This window comes from Heloderma suspectum, chromosome 2 (assembly GCF_057233095.1).
Source record: "Heloderma suspectum isolate Gila_16-S chromosome 2, 16-S_ref, whole genome shotgun sequence".
Classification (NCBI taxonomy): Eukaryota; Metazoa; Chordata; class Lepidosauria; order Squamata; family Helodermatidae; genus Heloderma; species Heloderma suspectum.
In genome coordinates, this window is record NC_139459.1 from 166,459,524 (window position 1) to 166,481,744 (window position 22,221).

General features: G+C 48.5%; 2 protein-coding genes across 13 annotated transcripts in view; both read left to right on the forward strand.

Annotated features, from left to right (window-relative positions):
• The window catches only part of LOC146353133 (mitochondrial adenyl nucleotide antiporter SLC25A23-like), a 51,384-nt gene extending 42,331 nt beyond the window's left edge, over positions 1-9,053 (forward strand). Inside the window, exons 8-11 of one of the 9 annotated variants that reach the window (XR_014787987.1) lie at positions 1,510-1,677; positions 1,978-2,128; positions 2,971-4,619; positions 7,240-9,053. Coding sequence is in view for 2 of the 9 variants with exons in the window: in XM_084835775.1 (XP_084691901.1) it covers positions 1,510-1,677; positions 1,978-2,373 (564 nt within the window). In the remaining 7 variants the exon portion in view is untranslated. Of the gene's footprint in view, positions 1-1,509; positions 1,678-1,977 lie in introns of all 9 variants that reach the window. The other 8 variants (XR_014787988.1, XR_014787990.1, XR_014787992.1 and 5 more) reach the window with 8 other exon arrangements.
• Positions 9,054-13,732: 4,679 nt separating this feature from the next.
• Positions 13,733-22,221, forward strand: part of KHSRP (KH-type splicing regulatory protein) — a 31,083-nt gene continuing 22,594 nt past the window's right edge. For all 4 annotated transcript variants that reach the window (XM_084835777.1, XM_084835778.1, XM_084835779.1 and 1 more), the window contains exon 1: positions 13,733-14,026. In XM_084835777.1, the coding sequence (XP_084691903.1) occupies positions 13,823-14,026 (204 nt within the window). In that variant the 5' untranslated portion in view covers positions 13,733-13,822. The remainder of the gene's footprint in view (positions 14,027-22,221) is intronic.

The following is a 22,221-nucleotide window of genomic DNA, read 5'->3' on the forward strand; positions in this document are numbered from 1 at the left end:
CTAACAAGTCCGTTTCTGACAATGCAGATAAAATCTTAAAACAACAATAAAACAGAAGATGGACAAGTCAAACCAGGTCTGGCATTTAAAAAAAAGAACACTAATAATCAAAAGCCTATCTGAAAAAGATGGTCTTAATCACCCATTTTAAAGAGCAAGGACTGGAATCTGTTGCGTTGCGTTGGGTTGGGAAACTGATGCTAAAGCTTATCGAAAAGGCATGTTTGGCAGTGGCCAACAGCCTAACAGACCATGAAATGGCCAAAAGGTTTTCATCTCTAGATCTTAAAGGTCAGCAAGGGACATATGGAAAAAGGCGCTGCCTTGAGTATCAAAGGGCTTTAAAGGTGAGCACCTTGAATTTAGCCTGGAAACAAATCAGCAACCAATGCAGCTTATTAAAAACCGCAGGAGCAACTAATGACAGATCTTAATCTGGTTGCCCTGTTTTGGATTAGATGTAATTTCCAAAAGACCACCAAGGGCAGACCCACAGAGAGCACATTGCAGTAGTCTAAAGGAAAGGTTATCAGGGCATGTATTCATGTCCCTATTTCCCAGGAAGTGGTGCAGTTTGCAAATCATCCAAAGAAATGTGCTTCTGGCCCAGCCTAGGTATGCAAGAGGCAGCCAATATCCAAGAATTCTCCCCAGTGACGAACCTGGCCTTTTGTGGGGAGTGTGACCCCCGCCCAAGATAGGCTTTTCCACCACTCCACAGGAAGTAGGGCTGCCCAGCATGAGCAACTCCGACTGGCCTGGACTGAGTTTCAATTTATTCACCTTCATCTAATTTATGACTAACTCCAGACAGATTTCACCTAGTAAAGAGGCTGTACCACATGGTTCAAATGGAGAAGGGAGGATGAGCAGGGTGTTCAGTCCATGTTTTCTCTAATGAAAGATGGTTAAGTACAATGCTGGACTGGATGGACCCTTGGTCTAATCCAGCAGGGCTCTTCTTACATTCTTAAGATCTGGGAAAGAGCTCTATCCAATATCCTAGTAAAATCAGAACTGGATGGATGACCATTAACCTGACTCAGTAAAAGGCAGTTCCTAAAAAAGAAAAAAAGCACCTCCTACTGCAAGGATGGGAACCTTCTTCCTCTTGAGACTCCCATTCCCTGGAGAGGGGGATCTATGGGGGAGCATATGCTAGTTGTGGGCAGGGCTAAAACCAGCAGTGGGCAGGGCCAGAGCATGCCCACCCCCTTTCTCTCTCTGCCACCCCCTTTTCGCTCTCTTTCTGCCACCCCCTTTTCACTCTCTCTCTCTCTCTCTGCCACCCTCCCTCGCACTCTCCCCTCTTCCTCCCCACCCATCGGGCTGCCATCAAGTTGTGATCACTTGCAGAGGGCTTTTGAAATCAGGCTGAGGAACCATGTGAGATTAGGCCGAGGGCCACAGGTTGTCCCCGCGGTCTCCCGGATGCTGCTACTTTCAGGTGTCAGATGAGAGAGGGACCATGGCCCTTTAGCTCATCACCCTTTTTCCTCCCACCTCCAGGTCCTGAAGACGCGGCTGGCCCTCCGCAAGACGGGTCAGTACTCGGGAGTGGCTGACTGTGCCAGGCAGGTCCTGCAGAAGGAAGGGGTCCGTGCCTTTTACAAAGGCTACCTGCCAAACATGCTGGGCATCATCCCTTATGCTGGCATCGACCTGGCAGTTTATGAGGTCAGCGGGTTGACATGAACTGGGTGGGGGCCCAGCCTTCCCTGCCACCGACTGCCGCTCCTCTGCACGGATCTGTGGAAGAGCACAGTCCTGGGAGCCTTGTTCCTTTGGGGCCCTTTCCAGAGGCCCCACCCACCCTTGTATGAGCTCTTTCTTTCCCTTGCCCGGTGGTAGAAGGGAGGCCTCACCAGATTCCAAGGCTCAGCAAGGGAGCTGCCTCCTTCCCACCTCTCCTGCACCCCTGTTCTGGATGGCCACGTTGCCCTGTCCCATGCTAAACTTCCCTTTTTTCTGCTGCAGACCCTGAAGAACACCTGGCTGCAGAAGTACAGCAAGGACACCCCTGACCCGGGGGTCCTGGTGCTCTTGGCCTGCGGCACTGTCTCCAGCACCTGTGGCCAGATCGCCAGCTACCCCTTGGCCCTGGTGCGGACCCGGATGCAGGCCCAAGGTGAGCGGGCAGCGTGGTCCAGTCTTATCTCCAAGCAGAGCCCTGACGGTGGCCCTGGCCTGGGGCCCAAGGGCAGGGGAGTGAATCCAGGGGGAAATCTTCTTGATGATGGGAGGTGGGTTGATAAGAGATCGGTGGGGAGGAAACGGGGAGCACTGAGGAGAGAAAAGGGAGAGACCGGAAGGCTTAAGGAACATGGCCACTCTGCAGATCCTGAGGGAAGTTGTTGCTCTGGGCCCTGTTAACACAAGCGGTTATCCTTACAGTTGCTGAGCCTGAGGGTTTGACAGGAATTTCTGTCAAGGTCCTGTTTTAATTGCTTTTTATGGGTAATCTGTTTTCATGGATTTTTATTGAAAACATTCTTATGGATTTTTGTTACTGTACTCACTTGGTGTGGTTATTATCCCTGAGAGGGCTCCGCCCTTAAAGGTGTCCTACAAATAATTCTAAATAAATATTTTTAGAGATAGCTTTAGGTTCTGCTTTTTCAGGTTCTCCGAGAAAAGGAGGAGTAAACTCTCAGGGTGAGGGGCAGCGATGAAGGGGAGCCCGGCTTCTCTCTGTATTGCTTTGCCATTCATGTCACACACACGCGCGCGCACACACAGAGTCCCATCAAGATCCACCTTGAGGCAGGAGGCACAGCAGGGCTCTGCCCTCTGACCCCAGTTGGCCCGGCCCGGCCCCACCAGGCTTCATCCCTTGGTCTGCCAGGCATTACCTGCAGCTCCCAGGCGCTGTCCCCAGAGCCTTAGATGGCCTGGCAGCCTGACTCTGTGAGTCCAAACAAGCCCACGGTGTCCTTGATCTCTCTGCTGTCTCTCCTTCTCTCTCTGTAGCATCCGTTGAGGGTGCCCCCCAATTAACCATGCTGGGGCTCTTTCGGCACATCCTCTCCCGGGAAGGGGTGCTGGGCCTCTACCGCGGCATCGCCCCCAACTTCATGAAGGTGATTCCTGCCGTCAGCATCAGCTACGTGGTGTATGAAAACATGAAGCAGGCTCTGGGCGTCACATCCAGATGAAGTGCATGGGCGCCACCCCTGAGTACGTGGGGCCTCCCCTGCCCCAAGAAGGGCCATCGTGGGGACGGGCCTCTTCTGCTCTGGGGCCCCGGGCGCGGTGAGACGGAGGGCTGAAAGGTGCCGGAGCGGGTGGGCCCATGGTTTCCTCGTCCTCCCTCAGCAAGGGGCGCTGACGAAAGCCGCCTCGCTCGCCAGCCACCCGGTTTCCCCTGCAGAGGCCTGGGGCTGGGAAGTGCCGTGGCCCTTCAGGGGCAGATTTCCTTGCGTCTCCCACCTCCTGGCGTCTTTGGAGATGGCCTCACCAAACCGGCTTGCTTCTGAGCCAAGGCTCTTCCCTGGCAGCCCGCTGCTCTCCGCACATGTGTCTTCGTCTCCCCCACCCCGACTGTCCGACAGAGAACCATGAGAAACCGTAGCACGTTTTCCTGCTCTGCGTATTACTGCCAGCCCATCATGGCCTGCTGGAAAACCAACCCGGTCAGTGTTGCCAGATCTCAGCGAACAGCTATCCAGTTAGCAGAACAGGGGTCAAATCCCATCCGCCCTCCAATCAGTCAGCGAACCTCAGCATTGGAGACGATGCATTCAGAGGCAATCCACCACGCTGGGGACAGTACAAATTCGTGTGACCAGCACCAGGAGTCCGCTGAGCCCGTCTGCTGACACTCCGGCACCGTGGTGGCATCGGGGGGCTGAGGGGGCAGGCGGGCAGGTTCCCACCTTCCCCTCGGATTTCCAAGGTGCCGGACTGAATCACATTTATTCCCTCTTCCGTTTCCTCAGATCCTGTTGGGGCACTGGAGCCCCAGATGATTGCATTTCAGCCCAGCCCCACTCTACCTGCCCCTTACTACGGAAGGCATCTGTATATTTTGCACATGGACTGTTTTTAACTTATACGACTTGTCCGCACTCTCTACCTAGACCTCTGTGGCTGAACTTGAAACCTCTTCCACCACCCCAACCACCCTGATTCCTTTCCCTTCTCCTTTGGGGTGGTGGAGAATGCGGAAAGAAGTTGCAAGGGCTACTGTTTTGCTCTCCTCATCAGTGCACTTTGCCTGCCTACAGTCCCTGGATTTCTTGGGTGCACCCATTTCTGCTCGCCGTGAAATATTTGCACTGGCCACACTGGTGTTGTCATTTCAGAAATGCCACCCCTTCAGCCTTGCAGCCACCTGCCCTGGCTTTCTTGGCCCTGCTCTGTGTCGCTGCCCTCTTTATTTATTGGCAGGCCGTGATGCAGTGGAGGTGGGCACTCATTTTGCTGTTTCCTCCCAAGGGATGTTGCTTTGAAAGCTGTAGAAGAGGCAGGATAGTAGGCAGACAGCTTGCTCAGATGGATCTTCCTTCCCATTCTACCACCAATTTAAAAACAACGACCTGGCTTTAAAAGGTTACCTCGGACCTCATCTCCTAGCATGGACAGTCCTGGGAGATTTGGCATCATTCATTCTGCACACGGTAATTACGGGCAAGGCGCTATGCAGGGCACTGTCCCGTCCTCCTGATCTTCTTCAGTTACCCCTCCGGCTTCTGAGATTCCCCCCACCCAACCCCAAGCATTGGTTCCATGGTTTCAAACATATCTTGGTAACCATAAGGGCTAGAGACCTGCTTGGAGGGTTGGGCTGGGGGAAATAGAAGCTGCAATTCTCAGGCAGCCAAAGATTGTGCCCAGTACACATTGTGAACGTTCTTGCGCTTCTGCAAAATGTGCATGGCCCGAAGTGTAACCACTAGAGGGCGCTAATGCACAACCCAGATCCAGAGGACCCAAGTTGACCTCCTGCATTTCCCCAAAGTGTTGCTGCCTGGGATCCAGGTGGTGGAGGAGGTTGGGGGGGTGCCTTCTGGATTAAAATTGGAGCTATGCTTCAGTCATACGCTCCCAAAATTATGTCTGTACCTTCACAATCAGCTTCTGGGACAATATGACAGTATCCTCCTTGATACTGCAGAATAACCCAGTTCATCTTGCTTCTGGCCCTCCCTTTGGCCTAGTCACCCTGGGCTTGAGGATGGGATTGTGATTTCTGGGGAATGGCGATGCCCTAGGGATTCCCGCACACCTGCCAGCATCAGGGAATTCATGTTTCTGTTTGGATGATATCCCTGGCACCGTACGTTGATGGAGGAGGCCGAGAAGGGCTACAGTCAGTGCTGCACAGGGGCGTCCTCACTTCACGGGGCAATCAAGTAGTGCAGCCTTTCCCAACCTGGTGCCCTCCAGATGCATTGGCCAGCACCGGCTGGGACGATGGAAGTTGTAGTCCAACACATCTAGAGAGCCCCAGATTGGGGAACACTGGAGTAGTGGATGCATCCAATACAGTGGCTTAACTTTTCAAAGGGCCCACTTCAGCCCATCTTGTGACATACGGGTTGGGAGCCACAGCCTGGTGGGAATGTCAGGGGTGTTGAACCTCAGGCTCACGGGCCAAATCCAGCCCATCTAGCGTCTCAGTCCAGCCCACTGGGGTTCTCCAGATGTTCACGCCCCTTTAAGGGATGGAGAGGGAATGACTAAGTTCAGACAACACAATAACCCACACTCAAGGTTTGAGTGTGGGTTGTCATTGACTTGTGGGTTGTTGAACTGTGGGTCATCGTGTTGTCTGAACCCAGCTGCCCTAACAAACAATGGCTCATAACCCACAAACAACCCATGAAGAGAACCCATGGTTTGCTGTTGGGTTGTGTGTGAACTGTTGGGTTGTTTATGGTTAAACTGTTGTTTATCGCAGCTGGGTTCAGACAACACGATAACCCACATTTCAACAACAACCCACAGTCAACCCTTTAGTGTGGGTTATTGTGTTGTCTAAATGCAGCCAGGGGGGTTGAGCATGTATACCTGCCTGCATTTCCATCCGATCTATCCCAGTTCTTAAAGGCCTGGGTGGGAAGCTAGGGAACGGATGATACAAAAATGGTACAAAAATCTCGAGGATAAAGGTGGAGAGCTCACCGGTCAGAACTAGAGGATAGAGAAAATTTAGTGCTATGCGGAAGTGGGCTGTGCCATCAGTGGGCCGCTTTTACCTGGGAAGTGTTAGGATTATTTTCAGTGGAAATGTATGGCTTAAGAAGCTGAGTGGCAGCTTGGTTTCAGTTGCTAGGGCTGGGGCCAAAACACAGGCAAGAGCTGGAGCTTACATGGATGCTGTGAAAATAAAAGTATTTGTTGAGCCTGGCTGGCCGCCCTGGCCTGGAGCAACTCCCCACCCTGCACCCCACTGTTCTCTTTTTGCAGTGTGTTATGATGGGGATGAGATTTCCAATTGGCAACCTTGAGGTTCCCTCTTTACCTTGCAAATTTGTTGCCAAAATGGGAGAAGAGGCAGTGGCATTCCACGGTCCTGTCTTCTGTCTTCTCTTTTGCTGGCTATAGCAAGTGGGACTGCAGATGTGTGCTGTGCAGAAGGTGGAGGAAGGGGGGGGTGAATGAAAGGACTGGAGGGGGGGCAGGTGGGAGAAGCTGCTGCTGCCTCATTGCCCCATTCAGCCTCATGTTTAAAGGTGCAGGTGGGGGGGAAATCTCTGGATTGCAGCTTGGCAACCCGAATGGGAAGGTTAATTTACACGTGACAGAATTTGCAGGATGTGGACATGAGGCAGAGAATCTGGATAGGAGGCAAGAGGGGCCTGGAGCAGACAGCCTTCCAGTGATTCTGCGCAAGATGTAGTGACGGCCACCAACTTGGACAGCTTGAAAAGGGGATTAGGCAAATTCATGGGGGATAAGGTGACCAAAGGCTACTAGTCATGACGGCTAGATATTCCCTCCAGTATGCCCCTGAATACCAGTTCCTGGGCGAGAGGGTGCTGTTGTGCTCATGTCCTGCATCTGGGCTTCCCATTGGGGGATCTGGTTGGCCATTCTGGGAACAGAATGCTGGACTAGACAGGCCTTTGATCCAATCCAGCACGGCTCTTCTGTCCTGAAAATAGCTGTAGAGCAGCCTCCCCCAACCTGGTGCCCTCCTAATGTGTTGGACTTCAACTCCTGTCAACCCCAACCAGCATAGCCAATGGTTAGGCATGCTGGAAGCTGTAGCCCAAAATGTCTGGAGGGCACCAGGTTGGGGAAAGCCACTGCAGAGCATATTATCCAGCCGAGGTTCTGAGCTTCTGGCTGGGGGGCTCTTTTGACCAGGGAGAAGACATTTGGACTGTGAAAGTCAGATGACCTCTGACCTAAAATTGCCCACCAGGAAGCCAGGTGGAGTTGCACCATGGGGTCTGGGTTCTACAGAATGATTTGTTTTTAGGAATGGAACACACTGGGAAGTTCTACCCACAGCTGTTGCATTGATCCTGCCCTTCTCTTTATTTATAAATCTTGCCTGAGTCTAATGCCGGCGAGGCTATTTCTGTACATCTGCTGCTGCTGCTGCGTTTTGTGTTGATATTTCAAAGGGAAAACAAAACAAAACACTAGCTAATAAATTTTCTAAACTTTCCTTTGTGTTTCTTTGCCTGGTATCTTGGAAATGAATTCAGCCGTACAGAACGCACATTTTAGTTGCAGGGATCCACCATATTGATTTTGCCTTTGAATCAGGAGCCGCATCTATTAATTGATCTTGCTTCCTAACCCAAGATCTTTAGATGCAAAAATTATTTGAGAAGTTCCCCAGTCCTGGCTTGTAGCACGATGTGCTTTTGTGGCTTGATTGGGGTGGGTGTAACTGGGAAAAGTCTGTGTGCGTGCACATAATGCTTTCCAAAGTGGCATTTTTATCTGCTCTCACTCTCTTATATTGTTTCTTGCTTCTCCCATCTCCTTAAGCTATGCGAAGTTCCAGGAGTAGAGCTGCAGCATTAAATTTCCTTTGGAGGAGAGAATGCTGGAGTCTTAAAAGTATCAGCAATATTCACTTTACTTACAAATGTACAAGCAGTGCCTAGCGCAGCCTTCCCTAGTCTGCTGCCCTCCCAATGTTTAGGACCACAATTCCCAGCATTCCTGATCATTGGCCATGCTGGCTGAGGCTGATGGGAGTTAAAAGTCCAAAACATCTGGAGGGCACCAGGCTGGGGAAGACTAGCCTAGTGGAAGCAAACGGACGCTTCTACAGTGGTTTCTAGAGGGTAGCTGTTTTAGTCGATTGCAGCAAAAACAATGAAGAGTCTTGTGGCACCTTAAAGGCTAATTTATTCTGGCATGTGCTTTTGTGCATCTCCGCACCAGGTCCCCAAAGGGAGAAACTGCCTCTCAAGGCTGCTTGGGCAGCAGTCAACTCACATCTCTCTTCTGCTTCCAGGATCCATACCTCTGCCCCTTCCTTTAGTTCTGAAGGGTGTTACCCTCTCAAAACAGGAAAGAGAGATTAACATTCTTTTCAGCCCCAGTACAAGCTCTCTTGCCACATCACAGTCCTTTCCCCCTTTCCTTTGCCACTGCCACATTGGCTCTATGGAGAGCTGTGTGGCTGGAGAGCCCCATAGCTACTTCTTCCAGCTGGGTTGGGGGGCTTGCAATGAGGGAAATAGACCATGTGCAGCTGCTCCAGAGAGCCTCGCCAGCCACTCTCTCACTATGACAAATGCCACAGCAGGAGAGCAAATGGTGGGGGTCTCCAGAGCACCCACTGGTGGCAGCAGGCCCTCCTAGTGGCGGCAGGGTTCCTCCCACTCTGCCACCTGATGCGGGTACCTCACCCTTTTTTATGGGAGGGCTGCCCCCAATTCTTTTGTTAAGTCCCAGACTACCCATTGAGGACATACCAGCTGATGATTCCTGACCATCAGCAAGTGATCAGCTTAGCAAAGTAACACCGCTTGGAGAAGGGTTTACATAATTGGCATCAGTCCCATTGGAAAGGGGCTTCCAGTTCAGGCCTGGGCTCTGCAGGTTTGCAAGGGACTCTGGGGCTTGAGCAATGCTACAAAACTGGGAGGAGGAGGAGCCTTCCCCAAGCTGGCAGCCTCTTGATGTGTTGGACTACAACTCCCATCATCCCCAGCAGCATGGTCAATGGGGTTTTTTTCCTTTGAAGGTGACAGTTTTAAAGCAGTGCCTGTAATACTCGAGGTTTCCAAAACCCTGCTTTGCTAAGTACTGAGAATGGGTAGCTTTTGAACAGAGGAGTATTCAATTGTGCACTAAGCTCCCACCTGCAGTCTGAAGTGGCACAGCCCCACCCAGACACAGAGTTATCCATTTTCAGCCAAAGCTAGGCTTTTTGCTGAGCCCAGCACAAGTCATTTTTTCCATCCCAAGTAGCCACATCATGTAATAAGGGTGTTGAACCTCTGTAGCCTTTGGAACATTGGAGTTTATTTCTTGGATTAATCAATGGAGCTGCTCAGGGTGGCAAGAATATCTCGGTACCTCAGACAACACTGCAGTACCAAATGAATCTGTGAGTGGATGTTACCTTTTGAGTGGAGAAGGTTTCATGTGATATACCCCGCTATTTGAGTGCTTCCAGACGAAGGGCTCCTAGCACTACCAACGAGAAGGCACTGTGCAATTATCCCATGTTGTCTTCCTTAGCAGATTTTTTTCTGGTAAGAAAAAGGACAGAAGAAGCCGTGGGAAAACATGGGAGGGTTACAAATGAATGTCACCAATGTCTAATCCCGCCCCCCCAATAAAATCCATGAATGAGGTAGGGCGACTGCACATTAAAAGCCTTGTCTAGAAGCACCCTTCCTCAATGAGAGCTGTATTTCAGGGCAAAATAGTTTTTAAAAATTCACATTTATATAGTCTGAACAATATACTTCCTGTAGGATTTAGAATACAGGATCTCATCCAGTACCATCAATCAAGACTTTCAGCGCCCAGCCCTACTTACCTGAGATCTGGTGTGTTGTGGGGAGGGGGATTGGGGTTTCATACAGTTAAGAGCATTCTTTAATTCTTCTTGCTGAAGAATTAGGACATATTTTGTTCATCTTTGGCACAAATAATCCCTCCCTGCTAAAAGCAAGCACTCACCATATGAAATGTCCATACATGCAAAGTTTTCCTTGCATTTCCAGAGTCATCTGCAATAAAATTCACCATGGGGTGGGAACATCGCTCTGATAATGCATTGTTCTTATCTGCATTATGCCCTTAGAGTGGTGTTATAGCCGTTTAGTTATCATGGCTTTCTCTGGGAATTATAGTTTAATGAAGGTGCTGTGCTGATGATTCTCGGTTAGAGATCCTGAGCCCACATCCCCTAGACAACAGTTCCTGCTAGTTGGAGAGGGTATGTCATTTGGTGGTAGAGTACACGCTTTGCTTGCAGGAGGTCACCCCCAGAATCTATGGTAACAAGGATCTCAGGTAACAAGGCTGGGAAGTGCACTCTAAGATCCTGGAGAGCTGCTGCCAGACATATTTGGAGGGCACCAGGTTGGGGAATGCTGGAGTAGTCCATACTGGGCTAGATGGACCAACAGCTCGACTTGGCAGAGGTGATCCTACAAACATCCCTCACACCTTGGAAGGGGAAGCGGGGCCATGCCCAGTGGCGGCCATGGCACCTCCATGGTGCACATGTCAGCCACACCCCCTGCCAGCTGTGCATTTCCATGCGTGTACATGTATTGAGATCCTCCATGCAAATGGGGGATCAGCTCAATCAGGATCCGCCTTGCATGAAGGATCCCTGTGCATGTACATAGAGCTCTCACACATGTGCTGAATGCACAGGCGGCGAGGTGTGTTCCCACCAGGCATAGTGGTGTCAGGGCTAGCCCACACAGCCAAGCAATCCCCCCACTATGCATTCCTTGAATGTGGGCAGGGTGTCATCTAAATCCCCCCTAAGGCAGCATCATAATGTTCACTTTGTCACCTAATACTTTTCCTTCTCTAAAGCTCCTTTTCCTATTCAGCCTCTCTCTGTTTCTCTCTTTTCCCACCCAGTAGCCTAGTGGCTCTGAATCTACAGTGTGATGCAAGATGCTGTTTTTGGTCAGGGATGTGATTGATGTAGTCCATTATGCTGGGATATTCTCTTCCACTCATCCTCTTAGCTTTTGCGGGCTCACTCAAGACCAGCAATCTAACAGGGTCTTACCATTGTATTTGATTGCTGTTAAGCCGCCCTGGGAAGGCTTCTGCCCGGAAAGGCGGCCAGAAATATTTTGGAGTAAATAAATAAAATAATACCCCGTTAGGTCCTTTATCTGGGGAAATGTAAACAGTCACTTGCAATATCTCAAAAATAAGATGAGTGGATATAGCATTTTTCAGCTTACTGGGTTTTCATATATCTCTCAAGGAAGAATTCTTGTGAGATTTCAAATGTGTCAGAATGACTTATTACACAGTTCCAGAGAGGTAGCCATGACATCATCTGCTGCAATAAATGCAGAAGAGGTTTGTGCCAACTGAAAGACTAAGACAGACAGATTTATTGTGGCAGATGTTTCCATGGACTACAGCCCATTTTATCAGATGCACGGAGTACTATCCTCAGCTGACATAGACTGCTTGTTGCATGGGGCACGGGGGTGTGCGAGATGAAACAGGGCAAAAGACCCTCCCGCCTGTGACATTTCTATGCCAAACTCAATGTTTACAAGAACAGGTGACCATTGACAGTGGTAGATGGTGATAACAGAATCTCCCTAGCTTTGCTAGGCTTATTTAACACCTGCAGTGGGAGAGAAATGACTGGTTCCCAGCCAGAGACAGGCAACCTGGTATGCATCAGATGTTTTGGGCTACAACTCCCATCAGCCCCAGCCAGCATGGCCAATGGTAAGGGATTACCGGAGATGTGGTCTAAAACAACTGGAGGGCACCAGGCTACCTGCCCCTCCCCTAAACAAACATGTATCAAACTTGCCAGTACTTTCCAGTCCAGCAGTTTCATGCTGGAGCCTCCCTTTGAAGTTTTCGATCTTATTCATGACATATCAAATACATCGTGTCTCTTGAAACAGAAGTAATCCGGTGCATTCGACCCCCTTGACAGGGCCTGGTGGTTTGTTTTTGGCAGCGGGCGTCCCTTAGAGCCACCCGATACCAAGGAACTGCATTTCTCATCGGACTCGGTAAGGTGCCGCGCGCGCGCGGGCGGGCTGCCGCTTCCGAGGCGCCAGGCCTTTTAGCGCTGTACGGGTCGCCGCTGCTAAAACCATGCTACGATTTTAACTGCCCCATTCGCGCTTGAGAAGGCAAAGCGCTTTCTGAAATTTAACCGAGCCCCGAGGGCCGCCGCCTGTTTTGAAAAGCCAGCGGCTCAAGCCGGGAGGCCGTCGAGTGCTGCTCCACGGAGCGCGGGGCGTAACCTGCGGAACGCCCTACCACAGGAGGCCGTGACGGCCGCCCCTGCGGATGGCGTTGGCGGGGCCGAGGCAGGCTCGTGGAGGAGAAGCCCATCAAGGGCTACGCCGCCGCGAGGACGGCCGCCGGCCCCCGCCAGGCCAGAGGCGGCAGCCCGCCTCTCCGTGCCCGTTGCTCGGGGCCGTGAACGGATGGCGTCACCGCGTCACGCGCACAAACGTTGGGCGGGGCAGGGGCGCCTCTCCTTGCCGGCACCTTTCCCCTGCGTGTGTGGGGGGGGCGGGGGAGGAGACGCTTTGCCGCCGCCGCCCCATGAGAGCTCCGTCGCCATCCGACATCTGGGGGCATCTCTCGCTTCCGCCCCGCGGGAAGGAAAAAATAGTTTCACGGAAGCCCGAAGCCCGCCGGCAGCTCAGCCCGCCAGTTTTAAGGTCTATACGGCCCGCACGCGCGGAAGCGGGGGGGGGCGATTAGTTCTGCCCCTTCCGGCAATCGTCGTTTCATTGTCATGACAACCGGAGGGCGAGGACGGCCCAGGGGAGACGAGATACCTCATCCCGCTTCTCGGTTCGGCGGCATGCCAATCATGCTGTATCCCCGCCTCACTATAGCGCTTCAACCAATGGGCATCTTCGGGGAGATGAAGCGGAAGCATTTCCCCCTTTTCCTCCCCCTCTCCCGTCTCCTCGCTCTGTGTTCCGTGTCTACGTGATAAATTGTGTTTAGTCCCTAGTTCTTTCCTCCGCTCCTGTCCGGTGATTTTTGGAGGGCGCGCGCGCTTCTTCGCCTTTCCTGATAGGGCCTTAGAATTTCTGAGAGTGGTGTTTGGGGGGAGGGAACTCCCTTTGAGTCACCTAACTGGAGTGGTTGGCCTCTCTATCAATCACGCATCAATCCCGCCCTTCAAATCCGTCAATCGGCGAGCGGGAGTCGACCAGCCTCTAGGTAGAACGTAACTGCTGGATTGGTTGAAACGCAATCTACGCCTATGGCAAGATGACGTATTCGCGATTTATCCAATAGAAGAGCAGAGGTTGAGCAATCCTTGCACTCTGGTTGGTTCAACGCTCACCACTCATCCCGCACCCACCATTCTCCAATAGGTATAAAACATGTAGAACCGCCTCCCTTTTTACCATTCGGGGAGTTCTCTGACACTCAAGTTATAACTCCCGCCTTCCTTCGCTTTGAATAGGTCAGACAGTGAGGCCGCCTATTTCCCTTTAGACCCAGTGGCTTCTTCGTTCTGTCAGTCAGTTCCAGCCCTTGGACGATTGGCCTTCGAAGGAGGCGGGAACAATGGCGGGGAGTCCCGCCCCTCGCGTTCCCAGCGTGCAGTGCGGGCGTGTGTGTGTGGAGAGGGGGAGAGCGCTCGGCCTGGTTCCCGCGTTGAGCCCTCGTTGCCGCCGCTTCCATCTCTGCCGCCATGTCGGACTATAGCGCCGGCGGTCCACCGCCGCCTTCCGCTGGGCCGCCGGGCGCGGGAGGAGGAGCTGGGGCTGCCGGGCCTCCAAATCAGGGAGGCGGAGGAGGTGCCGGCGGGGCCGGACAGGCCGGGGGAGCAGCGGGTCCCGGACCTGGCGGGATCCGTAAAGACGCCTTCGCCGACGCGGTTCAGCGCGCCCGGCAGGTGAGGGAACTGAAGTGGATGGGGGAGGGCGACCCGACCGTGAGGTAATGGGAAGAGGGCGGGAGGCGCTGCATCTCTCATGCGCCTTTCCCTCCCCCGCCCCAACCCCCCGGAACAGGCCTTGTGATGGCGAAGCTGGAGAGCAGCTCTTCCCCTGGAAGGGGCTGAGGTAGCGGCAGAGTTCTGGAGCGATAGAATTCTGGACTGTGCCACTGAAAGCTAAAGAATAAGGGGTTTACTCACTGCGAGCAGAAAGGTAGTAGAGCAGGGACCAAAGGTTTAGCGCAGCTCTCTCCACGACGTGTTGGTTTTTACTTGCAGGAAGGATGTGGGGTGGGGTGGGGTGGGGTGGGGTGGGGTGGGGTGGGGGAACCTGATACGTGGGGGCACGTGGAAGTCATGCCTAGACCAGGGATAGGCAAACTGATGCTCTCAACGTATTTTGAAGTACAACTCCCACAATCTCTGGTCATGCTGACTGGGGCTGATGGGAATTGTAATCCAAGACATCTGGAGGGCACCAGGTTGCCTACTCCTGTTCTAGACAAACTGAGGTGTTATAATAGATGATTGTACTATTTTAGGTTGAAGGTGACGAGGATCACATATTTTAATAGTCTCGATTTTTTTTTTTTTTTTTACAAAAACCCATGCATGTAGAAAGCTAGCACAATAGGGAGGGTGGTTTAGTATAACTCCATCCCCAATGTTGTCTACCTTCAGGGAGGTAGCTATTGTGTGTTAATGTGGTGCACGTGGAGATCATGTCTAGGTTAAAATCTCCAACAAGCTGTTTAGAACTCCTACTGTTGGTTGGATTAAAAATTGAATAGGCAGAGTGAGATGATGGGTTTCTGGACCGTACTACAGATTGCAGGTGATGGAGTCATATATTTTAATACTCCATGTGTGTTTTCAAACCCACAGCAGTCAGACTCCTTGCATGTAGAAAATTAGCATACCAGGGATATGTTCTTAGCACAGCTTTCCCTGATGTGCTAGTTTTTTAGACTTATATGATTTTAAAATAAAATCTTTGGCTGTTGGGCCATATAGAAATGTAATAAATTAAGTAATGGCATGGGTCATCACTGAAAAACACCCACTACCTGCACACTGCAATGGTACAGTTCAGAACTCAGTCTGTCATCTCGTTCTGTGGAACCTACAGAAAGGCCTGTTCATGGACCAGAAGAAGGTGGTAGAATGAGTTCAGTTGTAAGTAAGGTTTGATCTCTTTTTTTGAATGCTTTACCATTTTATAAAAAGCTTCCCAGAGCTAAAACACACACACAAGCAGGTCAAGGGGGAAAGGTTGTGTTCTAGCCTACTCCCTGTGTGCTAGTTCTCTATTTCCAGAGATTTTATTTTTTTGACATGGGGAACTTATACAATGTGATCTCCCACCTGCAGTCTTAACTAGTGCTGTCCATTTTTCCAACTCTGGATTACCCACCCTCATCCTATGGCATGCGAAGGACTAGGCCCCATTGGAAGGGGATTGAAACAGACTGATAAAAGGGCATCTCCCAATACATGTCCAACCCATATAAGGCTGGAGACAGACAATGGCTCAATTCAAGTCTAACAGTAAACCAGCCTTCCCCATGGTGCTTTCTATTACAACTCCCAGCGCATCTTGACTGTTGGCTGGAGCTAATGGGAGTTGAAATCCAAAACATCGGAAGGGCACCAGGTTGGGGAAAGTTGCAGTAAACCATGGTTTGTGTTGGGCCTAAGGCTCAAATGCTCAGTTTCTCTTTCGTTCATGAGGGAAGGAGATTAGAAGCTTCCATTGCTAGTTGTGGAAAACCATAGTCTGCCTTTTCATCCAAATGCAGCAGGATATGGTTTGCACAACCCATAGTTTGTCCTCAAATCATGGTTTGGAGTTCTGGTTTGAGAGCAAGCGGTAGGTTGTACAACTTGTCAACTGAAGCTTCCAATCTCTTTCCCTCATATGCAAATAAAGGGGAGGAGAGAGTGTGTGAGCCTTTGGTTTGCTTTTATGTCTGAATTGAGCCAATAGCTATTGAAAAATTACAAAGGGCTGTGCTAACCCTTCTTCCCTGATGTTCTTATTTTCTGCTTACAGAGAGTTTGGTTGACCTTTGCTTTTATTTGCAGTAAGTGTTTTGGTTTTATATGTGGGACACTGAAAGGTCCCCGTCCCCCCTGCAGTCTGAAATGTTACTATCCACTCTATTATCTCAGGACTCTGCCATCTTATTCTCACCTCATTCTCCTGCAAGTGTAGTTTAAACTTTCCACAGAGAAGGAGGAAAACTTGTTCTGCTGTAGGCACATTAGTGTAAGGGGAACAAAGATAAATGAGAAAGGAATATGATTTTATAAACAGTTTAGAGCCAGGGTTCACTCCTGGAACACCTGTCTGCAGCATATGTCTGCTTACCGTTAAGGAACAATAGCTAGTCTCTGTGTACTTGGAACCAGCTTGGGAGGTGTTGCTTCTTAGATAGTTACTTTCAGTGCTTCTTGTTTTATAAATTAGGTTCTGGAAGTAGATGAGGCAAGGAAGGGGGAGCAGTTGCTGAGGGGAAGGAGAAGGGGAGAGGTAAGCTCTGTGGTGTACTGAGATGTTAAATTTTATTTCATTTTTTCACACCTTTATCTCCTAACCATCCTCCAGGGGGCTCAGGGTGGATGGGACATCTCATTATCACTGCAGTCCTATGGGTGATATTGACTGATTGCCCCAGGATCACCTAGGAAAGCTCCGTGGCTGGACAGGGGTTTGAAGTGTAGAGCATTGGACAATGGAGACTGAGTTCAAACCCATGTAGGGCCTACAGCCACTATGCCACCTTACCTGTAGATGTAAAGGCTGTCCCTGTAAAGATTTGATATTTGCTTATGCATGGGCTCTTTCACACTGGGCAGTGTGCTTTTTGGTATTCAGCTGCTAAGCAAAGTTGAGGCTGCTACACAGCCACAATCTAAATTGATTACCATGAGGGGCAGGGAGAGTTCTCTTCTGGAGCAAAGAGGCTTTTTGTTCTGGGGAGATACTATTTGAGGGAAGGAAAACCTAGGTTTCTTTTGCCTGGACCCTGAAATTTTTTTGGAATTCAAACTGTTTCATTTGGGCGTGTCAGGGTTAATTAGCTTGCCCACCAATATATTAAAATATTATTGTGAAAACCTACCATTTAAAAGAGGAAAGGGATGGCAACATGTTACTGGTGTTCCTTCCTTGAGAGTGTGAATATCATAATTGCCTAGTAAGTTGTCACACCTTGCAGCTTTTTTTTCTTAGAAAGCATTGAAAATATTGATGGCTTAGAAGTCCAGAGCTAAGACTAATTATGGTAACTACAGAATTTCCTTGAGTTGTGCTTAAGCCCTAGTATGATTTTCATCCCCTGGACTATTGTTAGAACAAAGTTCAGAGCAGTAAACGCCTGAAGTAGTTTTGGTCATCAAATTAGTTAAGGTTAGACGTGACCAAAAAACCCCATCTAAAGTACTTTTTAGCTTTTCCCCCCTACCATTCTACTTTTTAAAAATCTGTAATGGATCTATTTTGGTTGCAAAGGGAAATCTCAGCCCTTTTAAATGCTCTGTAATTTTTTTAAAGTTAGAATTTGTTCATCAAGGAGAAAAGGTATTATTTTTTAGGAGCAGTGCAATAGTGCATGTATAGCAGACACTAGTAGATCTGCCATATGGCTGAGGCATTGCAGGAAGTTGTTGAGGTGAGAACTTTTGACCCCTCCACAGATACCAATCTAGTGCATCCAACAAACATATAAAAAGATTTCCCACTAGTTCCTATCTGATCAAGTGGCCCCAAGGTGTCACTTCAGGGCAAATTGATTAATGTATTACTTTTGTATCCACTTGATGAAATTCAGATTCTCAGAACCATTTTTTAATTTCTAAAGTCCCCATTTTGAATGATAGGATCCAGTAACAGCTTTTACATAACCATCAAACTGTATCCAATGCAAGTAACAGGCAGAAAAAATAGGAAGCTGCCAAAGCCATGAATCCATGCTTCATTCTGTTTATATATTAATAGGAACACTTCTCTCTCTGGTCACACTGCCTCATTATCTGGAATCCATCTTTTCTCCCACCTTTTCTCATCTATCTGCTTGTTTGTTGTCAGATTTGGTGGTGGTTTTTGCACATTTCTGCTAAGAATCACTGTAACCCTCCTTACTTCCTCAGGTTAGCCCCTTGAAGTCTAAGTAGCTTGCTGACTTCCTTGTTTCAGACTGTTTGCTCTCTAGATACCCTTCGTTAGTTCAGCCAGCTCATATCCACTACTACATTCTTTCTTAGTTAGGAGTTTGACACAGATTTGTATTCTGATCCTTGTGTTAGCACTGGACTACCTGCCATTCTTGAGGTTACAGTGGAGCAGTTCAGTTCATGTTTTGGCAACACATAAAAGAGGCCTTGGTAGCGTGCTTTGATTTCCCATCTCACTTCCAACTTAGTGACAAATCATAATTTGCCTAGCTTGGATCTAATCAAAAAGTTATAGTTTTCCCCTAAATAGTAAGCGTTGGAGGAATTGGTGTTATATATGGGGGGGGGCTCATTCGTGTAGTGTCAAATGACGGTTTGGTGTTGCATTTGAACCAACCCAGTATCTCCTAAATCCTTTGTCCTCAGTAGACTTCAATATGCAGTCAGTGCTAGTCCTGTTCTTTTCTCTTCTGCTGTACCTGTTCTAAACTTCACTTGCGAAGCTGTTGTAATTGGTCTTGCTTGCTGTAATGACAAAAAAATTGTGGATCAGCTGTTTCCGTTTCCTTATTGGCATTCCAGATAGTGGCACTGCAGCGTTTTGCAGTACCTGGAGATCCAGCCTATTCTTGGAATGTTGGGTAGTCACTGTTTGCTACTTGCCGTGCTCTTTATGGAAAATTCTGGACATTATGGCTCCATTGATTCTGGGTTTCTAGTCATGTTTTTCCCATTACATTTTGAAGGATTCTGTTAATGGTTTGCTCTCTTTTCCCCCTCTCTGTTGGCATCCCACCACCTTCTGTCCTGGGTCCACTTGTAACTTTATATATTCTCCCATGGTGCTCTTATCTTCAGTACCATGTATATGCTGATGATGTTCAGTTGTGCTGATCTTTAACTGATTCAACTCATACACTCGGATTTCCAATGCTTTCTTTACTATTTCGTCATGGATGGTTTCTCACTTTCTTAAAACTGAACTTCTTTTTAGCTTTATTTTCTTCTTGATTAGTTTACTGTTCCTTCCACACCTCAAGATTGTGACCATGATGTTAACTTTGATTCCTCTTTTCCCACATGTTGGTCTGATTCAGAAAATGGTTCAAGACCATGGTAGATAAAAACCAATGATTGAAAAATATAGTAAAATAGTTTTTTAATGGTTTTAAAAAAATGAAAATACCAAGTTTCTCTTTAAGAGTTTGGTTAATATTGAATCTGAATATAAATATATTAGCTCTAAAGTTAATCGGTGCCTTCTACCAAATACATTGAGTTAAGGGAGGCTTTTCTGTGGGGCAGGGCCATCCTACTGTTTGTTCTATGGGGCAGGGCAATCCTGTTATTTACGGAGTGCTCCAGCATTTCCTAAGCCCTGCTAGGCTCCTGCTGGATGGGCAGAAAGGAGAGAAGAGCAAAGTTTGCTGCTCCTTTCCTCCTAGTTTTTCATTTCCCTCCAGTTGTGAGCACTGGAAGGGAAGCATTTAGACCAGCTCTTGGTGGGCTAAATTTTCCTCTGTGTTGTTGGTGTGGCAGAAGGCTAGGAGGGCTTTGGATGCTGCGTATCTAGAGCCTCCGCCCAACCCACTTCATCCATTTGTTGTTGTTCAGTCGTTCAGTCGTGTCTGACTCTTCATGACCCCATGGACCATAGCACGCCAGGCCTTCCTGTCCTCCGCTCTCTCCTGGAGTGTTCTCAAGTTTATATTCATTTCATTGGATACCACACCCCCAATCCACCCATTTTCCTTCTCTCCACCATCTAAGGGGAAGAGCCACGGAATCATGGGCGGTGGGGGGGATCCAAGATCAGATTTCCAAACTTGGAAGGGGAGGGCCGGACTCTCCCATGGCTCCTAGAACATCGTCCAAGGGGCCATAGGATTGCAGCCTAAATGAAGAACCAATTTGATTATTTTGCAAATATAGAAGTTTTCACTCTATGCTTTGCATCCTCTCACTTTCAGTAATCTGCTCATTCTAATTTATGTCTGCTATCTCAAGTCTCAGTTAGATAACATATTTAAATGATTATCAAGGTATACTTTATGCTTGTATTCCATATATAATTCCAAACTCCCATTGTGATTTTAATCTCCAAATCTCTATTCCAATTATTCATGTATCTGGTAGTCTCCTGATCTAATGTTATAAACATCACATACTTTCTAGATAGTAATCCTTTATTTTTCACTACACAGTCATACCTCAAATACAATCATTGGCCGATCAACCCCTCTACCAATATGATGTATCCAGTAATTAAGAATAATTAGAATAATAGAGTAATATCATCTCCCAAATAAATACACTTTAAAAAGGATTAAAAGCAGCAGCAGACTGAGTGACTGGGTTTGGATGACACGCTAACCCACAATGGGTTAAATAAGCCACAGTGGCTTATTGTGTTGTCTGTTGGGAATTTTTAAATGCATGATGGCGTATTTGGCCAAAATAACCCACTCTGATAACCCATGGTCTGCAATAGGGATTATTTAACCCACCGTCGGTTATCATCTGTCAGGCACCGTGGGTTATTTTGCTCCCCTACAGAGTTGCGTGGCGAGAGTGGTTCAGATCGCTGACATCGCTCTGTTTTTTGTGAGAATTCTCTCTGTAATGGAAGCTCCCTGATAGCTTGCTGGGATGGGGCAAAAAGTGAGCATGTTTTTCCCCTATTCTGCAGTTGCCTCTGTTCCTTTTTAATTTTTATTTTGTGCGTTTGCGCAGTTGCAGTATTGGGAACAGTTAAAGCCTCTATGCCAGTAATGTCTGGGGAGAAATGTGCAAGTCCACTTCAGCAAGAAAGCGCTACAGTGAAAGGGCACTACAGCTCTGTATTAGGTTTGGTCCTAATCCTGCAAACCCCAAAGGTTTTATAGCCACCACCTCCTTTTTGCTGTGCTTGGCATTTTCTCTCCTCTAGAGTAATTGTGCAGGGTTTTGATGGTGGATTGAGTGCCTCCCAAATAGGAGAGGCTGTGTGTGACGTTTCATCCCGATCCTGCAAAACCTCACTAGCTGCCACCCCCTTTTTGGTGCACATGGGGTTCTTGCTGCTTTGTCAGTGGGAGAAACAGCACCACTGCTTGGGCGGGAGGACTGCTGCTTGACAAGGGGGGATGATTCAGATTATGCACAGTAGCTTAATAAGCTACTTGTCGTAGTTTATTAGCCTGCTTGTGTGGCAGGGCATTGTGGAGTAAGTTAAAATTAAGCTATTGTGAGTAGCGTATTTAGCCATCATGGCTTAAAGTGACATCCGAACGCAGCCAGTGAATGTGTAAAATATTTAAAAGGCCTGGGAGAATGAAATAGCTTTACCTGGAAAACCTCCTTAGCAACGGAATTCAACAGAAGGGATCCACAGCCAAGAATACCCCCATTTGACCCCCAATTATATTGGCTCTCTCAAGAATCAGGTGGACTTTGCAACTAACCAGGATCAATAATAAAATATATTGTGTATTGTCAGTTCAGTGGTTCTGCTGGAATATACCATATCTCATTTTGCCTTTTGTCTTCCCTGTATAGATTATCGCAAGAGTTTCTGCCAATTCTGTAGTATTTTTCTTGAAATGACGATTGAATCATATGGAATATAAATAGCATTGACAGTGCAAATATCTATAGTAAAATATTTTCCTAAATCAGGGCCATTTTTTTCCATTCTGATAAATCCTTATTTACTTTTGCTCAAAATCTAAGCTATCTAATCTTGATGTTACAGGTTGCTGGTTGTGTAACTGTTGTCAGTTCAGCTGCATACAATGAAATCTTCATGTTGTCACTTCCAGAAGATAATGTTTTCATATTAGCATTACTTCTGTTTTTAGTAGCCACAACCTCAGTGCATAAAGCAAAAATACTCTGGGACAGCATACCATTCTCTTCAATCCTAGTGGAAGGACATTCATTCATTCACTACATTTTTATATTGCCCGATAGTCAAAGCTCTCTGGCATGCAGGCAAA